Source organism: Pelodiscus sinensis, chromosome 4 (assembly GCF_049634645.1).
Source record: "Pelodiscus sinensis isolate JC-2024 chromosome 4, ASM4963464v1, whole genome shotgun sequence".
Lineage (NCBI taxonomy): Eukaryota > Metazoa > Chordata > Testudines > Trionychidae > Pelodiscus > Pelodiscus sinensis.
In genome coordinates, this window is record NC_134714.1 from 15380560 (window position 1) to 15392914 (window position 12355).

The following is a 12355-nucleotide window of genomic DNA, read 5'->3' on the forward strand; positions in this document are numbered from 1 at the left end:
AGCAGCAGGCCTGCTGCCTGGTGGCGACACAGTGGGATAGGGGGCGGGAGACAGCAGGGCTGCCTGGCATGGCTGGAGTCCAGCAGTGGGGCTGCCGCCCAGCCCTGCAATACCTAGCAGTAGGGCTTGGAAGCCTGGCAGTAGGGCCACTTGGCAGCACAGTCAGGAGCCCACCCAGCGGTCCAGCTGCATAGCAAGACTAGGGGGCAGTGGGGCTGCCCAGCGGAGCTGCCTCATGAGACAGGGAGCCAGCGGGGCTGCCCGGCAAGGCTGAAGTCTAAGTGGGGCTGCCACCAGGCGGCGTAGCTGAACCCCTATAGGGGACCTACCCCGGGGTCTGGGAGCCCAGCAGTGGGGCTGAGCTGAGGGGTCGCTGGCAGGGAGAAGCCGGCTGGGAGGTTGGCCATGGCTGAGCAGGCAGTGGCAGGGGGGCCCAGAAATGACCTTTCTTGGTCTGGCAAAAACCCTTAACTGGGACCGGCGAGGTCCTATGTAGGGATGTAAGCAATTAGTCGTCTACCTGGTAAGCATAAGCCGATGAGTAGTGCCTCGACTCGTCGCTTCCTCCCCCCCTTGCTGCTTCTGTCAGAGAGATGCAGCAAATGGGGGAAGCAGGAGCCACTGCTGCTGGGAGCGGGTTTAAAGACCGGTTTCCTCCACCACCGTCTTCATGGGGAAGGCATAGTGGGGGTACTAGTGTGAGCCAGGAATCAGCTCGCTCCCGGCTCACACCCTGTCCCCCCTGCTGCACCTCTGCCTTTTAAATATATTAAGAGCCTAGTGGCTCTTAATAAATTTAAAAAGCAGAGGCGCAGCATCTGGCATGGGGTGCGAGCTGGGATAGCCGATTCCTAGCTTGCGCCTCGTCCCAGATGCTGCACTTCTGCTTTTTAAATGTAATAAGAGCTGCCAGGCTCTTAATATATTTAAAAGGCAGAGGTGCAGCAGGGTTCACTCCTCCCGCTACAGCTCTGTGTTTTCTCCCCTTATTGATTAATCGAGTAGTCAATAGAAATTCCATCGACTACTCGATTAGCTGATTAAACGCAGTTTAACATCCCTACTCCTCAGGGTGCTGGACCAGGGAGGTCCAATCTGTATTTTCAGAAGCATCTTTAGGAACAAATGTCTTATTGATTAAATGAAATTGATTGATTTAATCTCCATAAATGGGAATCTCATAATTGGTTCTAAACTTTTTACCTTCACACTTACATTGGAAATTACTATAAAACATTATTATTTCTCCCACAATAGATTTAACTTTGTTACTGAAGTTTACTTTTGTTTAACTTTAAAAGTGGGCTGCAAGATAACTCTTTTAATGAACTGCACACATCAGTTAGTACATGTTATTCCTATGCAATTTTTACATTAGAACTTACTGCTATTGCAGTGACTCAAAAGGATAGACAGCTCTCCCTGGGATTATGTAGGAATACCTGTATACTGTAAAAAGTATAAAATGACCAGGTTAAGAAAATTTTAAATAATGCGAACTTATATTGATTATTCTTGTAAGTGAATAATTGTCTGGTTGGTGGGTATACAACAATATTGTCACTTAAAAATGCCTCTAATTCTTCTAATTCTGGAACATTGTTTCAAATCTTGATAATTATGTTGGCAGGGGCCCTGTGAACCACATAGTCCTGGAGAAAATTAAAAAAATTATGGATTCAATACAGAAGGAGAGAGATGTTTTAAACAAGCTGAAAACTGAACAAGATAATTTATCTGGGCATCTGACATGCATAGATAAGGAATTAACAGAAAACCAAGTGAAGCAACTGGAGCGATGGTGGGAACACATAGAGCAATCAGTGCAAAAGAAACATTATCAAGTTGTGTCAGAAATTGATGAATTTAACCTTCTCATGAATAAAGCACAGGACCTTCAAAAGTTGATACAACACCAGCAACATTTACAGGCTGAGTTGAATCCTGAAGATGGACAAAAAAACAAATGTCCATTACTTTGGACCTCAGAGCTACAGGCCATTAAATACAGTGTTTCTCTGTTAAAAGGAAGCACTGAGCTACAGATGAAAAGGATTTGGAGTGAGGAAGAAAAGAAAACTTTGGAAAATTCAATACATGATTTGCAGAATCAGTTGGAAGTACTGGCGCACCAAATTCCTCAGGAGGATGTTTGGATCCTTGTCTCTGATCCCAAGAAATACGAAATCACAAGAAGGATAAAAGACAATATTTCATGGGTCAAAGATTCATTGTTTTCTCTTGATCAGAAGGCAGCACTTTTCCCAGATGATATTACAATACAGATCAGAAATTGCAAGGCTGTGAACAGTGAAGCTCTAGATAAAGAAACTACTCTCGAGTTACTGGCTGATGAGACCCAGTCTATCATTTCTGATTTGAATCCAGAGGAAGTTACTTACCTGAGTTCCCTTTTACAAGAATTGCAGAAGTCATACCAGGCATTTGTTTTAAAATCAGCTCAAAGATTACAACAGCTAGAATTCCAACTGGAAAAGAGGCAGCGACTTATTGCAGAAATACAAAGAGTTCACAGCCAGCTTCAGAACGCTGAGACACTGACTATTCCTGACATAAATGAAACAAGCACAGGGTCTGAACTAGGAAATCTATATGGCATTTTAAAGGACCTTTCAAAGGAAATACAGGAGAGTGAAGATCTCATCTCATCACGTCTCCAAGAGAGTCAACACTCACATGGGGAGCTAAACATATTCGAACAATTATTTCTAACTGACCAGTTAAGATGCCTTAAGAATAGAGCTAGGAAAATACAAAGGTTAATCCAGAATAAATGCCATGCAGTGGAAAAAAAGGTAGCCATTTACACAGAGCTCTCTGAAAGGATAACTTCATTGAATCAGGAGCTTAATGATCTATGGTGTGATATACTGAAACTGGAGGGAGAGGAAATATTAAGTGTAAAAGAGGAAGTTAAGGATAAACTCAATGTCCTTCAAAAAAGAATTTTTGATGTTCAATCTAGTTTGTTACAAATAATGAAATACAAGGAAATATTTGACTGTCTAAGGCTAAATTGGGACACTTCACACCTTGATGAATTACAAACTCAATTTCTTGAAATTAAAAATAAACTTGAAGAGAAGATTAAATGCTTTGACAACTGTGTTATAGAATCTGTCAGGCACCAAGCATTACTCAGTGAAATCCAGACCATGATATCGAATATAAAGCATGAAGCCGACATGCTAACAAATAGCCCTGGCTCTTCCTCGGAAACCAATTTTGTATCAGCACAGATTTTGTGCCAGAGAGTTCAACAAGTCAGGCACTTAATCCAGGAGGCAGCAAATCAATTAAATCTAAATGAAGTCTTTGCTATATCACTGAAAAAAGCTAAGGCACAGCAAATCAAGAGCCTGGAGGAAGATATTGACGGTTTGCATCAATTTCTCCAAGATATTATATTGGATCTTCAGGCAGAGTATGCAAATAAACAAGATTTCCAGAGCACACTGGAACACACATTGCATACCATAAAGCAAATTAAATCTGAGTTTCAGCAGCCACTAGTGGTAGACTTGGAAATGAAAATAATTCAGTCTGAAAAAATGCATTGTGAAGCAATTCAGGACTGGGTGCAAACAGAATTTTGTGCCATTGTAGATCTAATGGGTAAAGAGAGAGAAAAGCAAGAACCACCATCTTGTCTTATTGCTGACGTAGAAGCAAAATTAGATGAACTGGAAAATCTTCAAATACAGCTGAAGACAGATATTGCTTCCCGTCTAGTAAGTATATTTCGTAAGCATAAATAAGACTGTACATCAGCCTCATTAGCACCAGCACTACAAATTGACAGGTTCTTTCCCCTCCTTTCCCATCTTTTTCTGTTATAATTCTGTGAGTCCCTCCTTTTTTTCTCCACTCAAGCTCATCTGAAGAAGTGGGTTTTGCCCACAAAAGCTCACGATACTATATATATTCTTATTAACCTCTAAGGTGCCACAGTACTACTCAGTGTACATCCTTCTGAAAGTCTTGATAAGCTGTCCCCGAGTGTCTGCCACAGTGTTAATGAAACCCACACACCTGGGTGTGGTGTCCCGTCCCATCTAGTGGCACTGAGTCTGCTTACAGAGACTTTAATGAGTCTGCTCTACAGCCTTAGCTAAGAGGCAGCTGGCTTTTAGTTCATGCAATAGAGGCTCATACACTAAGCTCCAGGGGTCCCAGATTCAATTCTACCTGTCAGCGCTACATTAATGTGTTCAAGACTTGTAGATACTCATTTAAGGCAAGTAACTGAATTAGCGCGAACCTGTCATAGCCATCTCAGGAGTATTAGGATTTTTGGTTGCTTTTTAGATCCGTGATGCCAATGAATGAAGACATTATTTGTGTTAAACTTATTATAATCAAACAGTGCCAGAGTCTTTGGTCTGCTGCTCTTCTTTTGCATCACTCCAGAGGCACACAGGGAGCAGAAAGTTGCCCTATCTACCCTGCTTGTAATTTCCCTGGCTTGGGGGACTCTCTGGTGTGTGGAGGAGATTGGAAGAGGTCATAGAAAAGTGCAGTCTTGCAGTGTATGCATACGCATGTGGCTTTTCCTTTGATTTATGGATATTCCTAAGGGCATATGAACTGGTATTCTCACCTTCCCAAGTCTGTATGAGGGTCTTAGGGCTTCCATCTACTCTTTAGTCATGAATGCAGTTTCCATTCCCTCCTACCTCCTGTCCCCAGTACTTTGGCAACAGCTGAAATTTTAGCACATACCCTGGAGCTGTGAGTATGACCAGTCATTCTAGGATTTCCACACTCTGCTATGATTAGCTTGTGCAGAAGTGTAGTGCACTTTCCATGCTACCTGACTGTTCCATGTACGTCTACACTGGGATAAAAAACCTGTAGCCTCCCCACAGCTGGCCCACATCAGCTGACTTGGGCTCATGGGGGCTAAAAATTGCTGTGTAGATGTTTAGCCTCAGGCTGGAGTACAAGCTCTAATGCCTTCCATCTTCTCAGAGTCCCGGAGCTTGAGGCTCCATCCCATGCCTGAATGTCTGTATGGCTATTTTTAGCCCTGGAGCCTGAGCCCTGTGAGTCCAAGTCAGCTGGCCCAGGCCAGTTGTGGGATTTTTTTTTTAATCCTCGTGTAGGCATACCCCAGTGGTGTCTGGGAGCATCACTTGCTAGCCCAGCTCATGTCACTTCTCAAAATGGTCATTTTGCAAGCCATTGTATCCTGCAGCTTTTCTTGGTTGACCTTTTTGTCTTCTGAATGCTTTCAGAATGCCCTTGATGAAGCTCAAGAGAAGGTCAAGCTGTATACCGAAGCTGTTCAGAGGGCTTCCGATCTCCTGACTGAATATGAAGCCAGAATTCTCTCAGCAAAAGTCAGCCTTGGTAGCCTACAAGAGTCCTGTCAAATCCCACATTGGAAACTAGAAGAATTTGAGTCTGCCAAGGCGGACATAGAGGATCTGTCTGCCAAATTGGAAAACGTCATTACACCTAGAGCCAAACAACAACTGAAACAAACTTTAAGTGAACTAGTCACTAAGAATTCAGTATTAAGGGAGAAGGCCCAAAGAAGGAGGGCTGATGTGCAGAGGTAGGTTCAAGTGATGTAGGTAGGCAATGTTCCATGATACAAGGAAGATGATAGACAGTAAATGAGGGGAAGTTTTGTTTCTAATGTGATGGATTCTTTATAGTTCAGTAAAAATTGCAGATACATGGTGTTCCCAGATGCTTTGCTAATGTGTGACAATTATCCTAGAATAGGCATATTTAAATTAATTTATAAAGCATTTGCTTTGAATATATTCACACAAGTGTACCAGTCAGCACTCAGTCTGGTGCAGGGATCAAAAAAAGAGAGAGAGCACCTCTAAGATCTCTGGCTTTGCCTCCTGGTACAGAAGGTATCTTAAGATGCCCCTTCTGCAGGCCATTCTAGATGGAGATAATTAAGGCAAAATCAGAACCCAGATCAGAATGTCTTCTGCTCCCAGCTCTCAGATATGTGCATTGAAAACTCATTTTCTCTTTTTTTTTCTTTTTTTTTAATTTGCTCTTTGCTTGAGATCTAATGTCTTTGATTATGTCAACAATAATATGAAAACCTACTGTAGAAACAGGAATTGTTAAATTCTCCTTCTTTTGGGCTGCTTCCTGGCTGAGCACCAGGAGAGCACAAAAGTCTTCAGGTCCTACATACACAATTGGTGTGTGTGTGTTCATATAAACTATATTTTGGCAAGATAGTGGTAGATAAAATAAAATAAAAAAACAAATCTGGAGGCCATTATACATCTCAGTTTTTAAGGTTTCTCTGATATCAAATCTAAAATATTTGGCAGATATTACTTTAGAAGATATACTTTTCAGATCTGTTTGTTACGTGTATGGTTACATCATGCATTAAGACTGAGGAAAGGAAGATCTATGGTAAAATTTGAGTGGTTTGCTAATTCTTTTTCATAGGTACTTTGAAAAATACAGCAACTACTCAAAAATCAAAGAGAAGATATGTGCTAATCTCAACAAAATGGAAAAGATCCTTGGACAATCATTATCCTCAACTCCAAGGTCTTATAAGGAAGCACTTGAGCACTTGGAGCAAAGTAAGGTAAGCATGGCTCTGAAGTTGATTAAATGGTGATCCAAACAGATTCATTAGCTCTTGAACCAAAAGAGTAGACGGAGGTAGAGTTAGTAGGCCTATTCTTTCCGGTAGTTAAGTTTAAACCGGTCATGGTGTTTTTGAAATCAACGTTATCTGTATTTCAGATAATTTTGTAACCATGCAAATGTATTATTTTCAGCCCAATTTCCTCCAGGCTGCTTGGTTGGGACCTAGACCTAGAAAATTCTTGACCCTGTTTTTTCCTTGGAATAGGAGGAGAGGGAGAGAGATCACTTCTTTTTCCCTTCAGCCTGCTTAAGACCCTTCCTCTGCCTCCTGTTCATCCCTGTGTTAAAGAACAACTAACTTAACGCTTTTCCTGCCTTACTGTTGTGTTGTACACCATAGCTCAGGCTTTTTATATTGTATGCCTGTAATTCTTCTGTAATAACGCCTGTCAAAAACTCAACCCCTCAAGACTCTCCATCCCTAGTGAAGGGCATTTCCCATCAGGAACAACAAAACAAAGATTCTACCCCCTCACAAAAAAAGAGGAGACTGTTCAAAAAGTCAATATAAGGAAACTTCTTAAACCCTGGAGGAGGAGGGACGCGAGAGAGAAATCCTAGCACCATGAAGACCAGTGGAAGTTTTGACATTCACTCAAGACTGTTATCTTTCTTTTTGTGAGCTTTCCTAAAACTTCTACAAACATTTTATTCAAAATGAGATGTGATATGACATTTCAGGGGCATTGGTTTCCTGTTGTGAGAGTTAAAGAAGTTGAAGGTCAGGTTTATAAAGGTCAACCTTAGCTAAGTAGCTATCGCCATGTCATTATGAGGATGAAGTGAAAAATAATTAGGCTGGTGATCTGTCGTAGATATTGAATAAGCAAATATTGTTTTCATTGGTAAATGTGGCACACTCTTTCTCAGATTCTCTCTCTGCTTTGCTTACCCTGGTCTGTCTTACATTATCCAATATAAAATTGGCCCATGAGTAGATAGGCACCCAGAGTACCTGTTGTTTAACCCACAGTACTAATCACGTTAGGAACTGTTTTATTATTTATCCTGATATGCAATACTGTTCTGGTTGTTACTTTTCTCAAGGTTTTGGTGTCTCAAATTCTTTCGGCTGAAGAGGATCTCATGACGTTGAGACGGGATTCAAGAGATCTGAGCATGATGTGCAAAGGTGATGGCATGCTTGTCCAGTTTGTGTCCACACTGTGGGGCAAGTGGCTTGGTTTGCTCGAGGCTGCAAAAGAATGGGAGATGAACTGTGAGGACCAAAAACAGGAATGGAAATTTGTCAATGAAGAGGTGAGTGGCTTAACAGATTGTTTTCAAAACATTTTACAAACATAACAAAATAGGATGCTTAAAGAAGATTATGGGACCAAATATTCAGGCGGTGAAAATCAGTATAGCTCACCTGAAGTCAATGGAGGATAGGTCTGTTTACACTTGCTGACTAGCCCATTATTTAAAACCTTTTCTTAATGTAAGTACTGGAGATATTTATAGACGGAACTGAATTCAGTGGGCTACTCATTGGGTTTGAACGATGCCTGTGCTTATATCTTTTGTTGGATCAGAACTAAAATGCTCAGCACCCTGCATAATGAAGTACTGAGCTCTCAGTGCACACACTGAGTTCCCATTGCTGTTAGTGCGAGTTCCATGTGCTTGTCAAGGACTTAATATAGTTTGAAATGCTAAAGGAATCCTACTTTATCTTATACTTGTATTGTTGATTTAGGTGGAACGGCAGTCAATAATTCTAGATAATCTTCAGGAAGAACTACCAGAAAGTCTTAAAGAGAAAGAGAAGGCCTCCACAAATGCACTTTTAGAATTGCTAGACTGTGTGGACTGTTACAAGGAAAATATGGACAGAGAGCAGCTGTTACTGCTTTTACTACTACATCGTATAAGAAGCATCCTGAATGTGCCTGAAAGCACAGAGAGAGAAACATCGGTTCCCATTCGATACGAGATACATGCCATGCAAGATCGATGTAGAAAGTAAGTGCAAGAAACGACACTTCAGAAACATTGGATGCAGAACTAATTAATAGCAGAATGTTTTAAGAAACTCACCTGCATTGTCTTCATACTTAGAGAACATTTAAAAAAGTTTAATGGATTTTAGATGTGAGCTAAAATGATGTGAAATGTGAAATCTTGAATTGTAAAGAGGTACTGAGGACTTGCAGCTCCCCATTCATTGGAAAGGATGTTGCAGATGTTCCGCACCTGTGAAAATCAGGTCCTGTGTGTGTATTTGTGTACATTTTTTTTTACCTTTATCACTTTATTGCTGCCTTGTTTACCAGATTTTCATAGGGTCTCAACCTAGTTATCCAACTTGTGAGCAAAATTGTACACTTATATTTCTTCATGCTTGCTCTTTGGCATCTAAATTTTTATGTGCTCACTGTTCAAGGCCTGTTTTCACACCTTAGCTGTAAGTATGCAAGTTCCATGTCAAGGCTACACTGGATGGTTAGATGGCTGACCTGCCTAGTTTGCATCACTAAACATACTAATTAACATTTATCTGAAGATTCATGTGTAAACAAATGTTTATACTGAAATCAAGTGTAGAGTCTTACGTATCAAAAAGTAAGCATGCCAAAATAGAACAGTGCAGGCACAGATTTGGTTCTAAATGTATATTTTTAAGTATCAGTATTTAATTTTGTAAAATATATGTTGGAGTATTTCACTTTCCAATGAATAGTGAGACTAATATTTAACGTATTCCTATTGCAAATCTCTTTTCTTTAGGCTATCTCAAAAGGCTCAAAAACACAAAAATTCTATACAGTCTGAGATTCAGGAAAGAGACAAGATTAATGAAGAAATAAACTCTGTGAGGATGTCATTACAAAATACCTCATTTTTGTTGTGTGATGGAGAGTCACAAGACTCTACTGAAAAGGCAGCACAACTGGAGGTGAGTGGAAGACTGTCACATGGAATGTAACAGTTCTGAGTTCAAGATACCAAATTTGACAGAGGGGAAATCAGTACTAGGAATATTAAAATGTGTATATGTAGGTAAACGTATAAACGTGTTCAGTGGTTACATGCGGGGGGATGGTCCTCCCTCCTGCACTGCTGCCTCTGAACCAGTTCCCCACATATACCAGTTCACATCTGTCCCCCACACCTCATGCTGCTGCCTCTGATACAGTGGCAGCAGCACGAGGCGGGGGCAGGGAAGACCTGCATGTAACTCTGCATGTTAACTGACAGATGACTAAATAACATAACCTTGGTATTTGCAGTGTTTCTGCTAATGAGAGTACTGAAAAAATTACTCAAATTCTCCTAAGAGATACCCTATGGTAGATATCTTCAATAATCTTTTTCTTATATTTAATACTGGCAGAAATACCCAGCGTCGCCCAGGGAAAATATAGTAAAAGGTGTGATGATGAACTACGTCAATTACATTAACATAGCATACTTTATTGGAAATACTTTTATCTTATATATTACTTTAAGAAATTAACATAACTAGTGATGTGTTTACAAAACGACAGATCCCATAGAGTCTCTTTTCTCAATCCCCACAAATCAGGAAGACCCATCTTCCCTTAAAAACTTTATGCAAACCAATGCCTGCAGCCTCCTTGCCAGAAGTCCTGAGAAATAGAGGGGATGTCTCCTGGGCTCTGCAGCAGCAGCAAATCACTGCTCCCAAAGTAACCACTCCCTGAATGCCTTCAGTGCACGCTCCATGGGGCAACCTGAATGGACTTCCTAGCGGCAGCTGGACCAGTTGTATTGATCAGACAAAGTGAAACACCTTCAGACCAGGTGCAATGAGTGATATCTAGATGATCAGAACATGCAGCACCTGAACGTACCTGTTCTAATGAGAATAGACTGTTCTGAGTGTACCGTGTCCTCCTCAGGCTCCACGGTGCTCTAAACCGTGTCCTCCTGCCCACCTAGTCTTTGTACTGTGAGATGAACCCTGCAAAGTGCATAATGCTCACTTGCTGATAACGCACACAGCCCTTCCAGGAGAACGCACGCAGCCCAAAGGAGGGCAAGTGGTGGGAGGGCTCATTTGGATGTAGGGGGAGGGAAGCAACTTTAATTTCCAGAAGGGGTTCAGTCAGAGCCTGGCTGTGTGAAGATGTTGAGAGGCTGTGATAGCTGGAGGTTTCTCCCAGCCACAATTAGCAAGGCTAGACCCTAGCCAGCATCAGCCACATTTGGGTCTGTCCTGGAGACCTGCTGGTGCCCTAGTATAGGGGAGGTTGCTGATTTTCTGCACCACTGCAGTGTCTCCCCCATGGGCTTTCCCTTGATGGTGCTGCAGGGGCCCACATGCTTTATCCTCTAGGATCTCGTAGTAGCAGTTTATGTGACATGCTTAACAGAAGAGTCCAGCAAATGCCTATGATCAGGTGCTACGAAAAGCTAATTATCAGTGGGCCCAATTGGGGCTCTGGGGGAACTGATTTCGAGATATAACCAATGCAGTTATTGAAGTTACGAAATCAGTAGCATCCATTCAAAATGTGGTATTTCTAGCTCTTACAGTTTCGGAGAGCCTTCGGAATGATCAGTGGGCCCAATTGGGGCTCTGGAGGAATCGGGGGAACCGCTTTTGAGATATAACCAATCCAGTTATCTAAGTTAGAAAATCAGTAGTATTCGTGCAAAATTTCATGTTTCTAGCTCTTACCGTTTCGGAGATCTTTTGGGACTAACTAACTTATCTAACTAACTTTCGGAAATATTTATAAGATAAGAAACACGGTGGCTAGTGCAGTTATGTTTCTTAATCCTGTCTCAGTGCAGGGGGAGGAACTTCCAGATCTATGTTTCTATGAATCTGTTCTGTGAAATGCTGAGAGAGATAAATTAGTGACAATGCTTTATTATCTAAGGCAGTTGGCAAGTTTTTAATTAGCACTCATATAGGATATAAAGATGTAGATAGTGAGGGAACATTATGTAGCCCCTTGGGGAAGGAATCATCATCTTATTCCTTTTGTACAGTACCTTGCACAATGGAGCCCTGATCCACGACTAGGGTCCATAGGCACTAGAGTAATACAAACAATAATAATCATAACTGTATTATAAATCTTGAGCACAAAATTGGGAAGCTTTTAAATACCACCATTTTACAGCTAAAAATATAAATACACTGTGTGTTTATATTGCTATACTGATATGAAAGTCCATTTTACAAAGAGATATTTTCTGTTTATGGCAGATAAGAGAGTTGTTTATTTCAGAAACCTGTCATTTGGGGAGCCCAAAAATGCTGGTATAATCTTGATTGTGGCACTGTTACAGTAAGCTTCTATGTGGTATATTGTACATAAGTTTTGTGTCCTTTTTAGTTGGATCCAGTTGTCACAGCACATTGGGAAAGAAAACTTTATTTCGTCCACTGATAGTCTTTCTGTGCAGTATACTTTGGGTGTAGATCAAGGTTCCCAAATGAAGGTTAGGATTTAAAGGAGAATGGTGCAATCAAACTTAAAAAAAATAATTATCCCATAGTCTGAGTCAAAATTTCTCACTGCATAATATGAATTTATTACTTTGCCTAATAACTACATTTGATGCCACATAAAAATGGTGGAGACTTGGGGAAAGTAACTGTAAAAACAAGAGATTTTGCAGCTTCAAATTTTAGAAAGCCTAACAAACAAGTTTCTTCTTCGTTCTATGAGAGGACTTAGTTCACATTTTGTTTCTAGGACACAGGCTG

At 41.1% G+C, this 12355-nt stretch overlaps 1 protein-coding gene across 6 annotated transcripts in view; it reads left to right on the plus strand.

Annotated features, from left to right (window-relative positions):
• Positions 1-12355, plus strand: part of SYNE2 (spectrin repeat containing nuclear envelope protein 2) — a 300187-nt gene that overhangs the window by 133851 nt on the left and 153981 nt on the right. For all 6 annotated transcript variants that reach the window (XM_075926397.1, XM_075926393.1, XM_075926394.1 and 3 more), the window contains 6 exons: positions 1631-3752; positions 5259-5581; positions 6457-6601; positions 7714-7926; positions 8366-8631; positions 9397-9565. In XM_075926397.1, the coding sequence (XP_075782512.1) occupies positions 1631-3752; positions 5259-5581; positions 6457-6601; positions 7714-7926; positions 8366-8631; positions 9397-9565 (3238 nt within the window). The remainder of the gene's footprint in view (positions 1-1630; positions 3753-5258; positions 5582-6456; positions 6602-7713; positions 7927-8365; positions 8632-9396; positions 9566-12355) is intronic.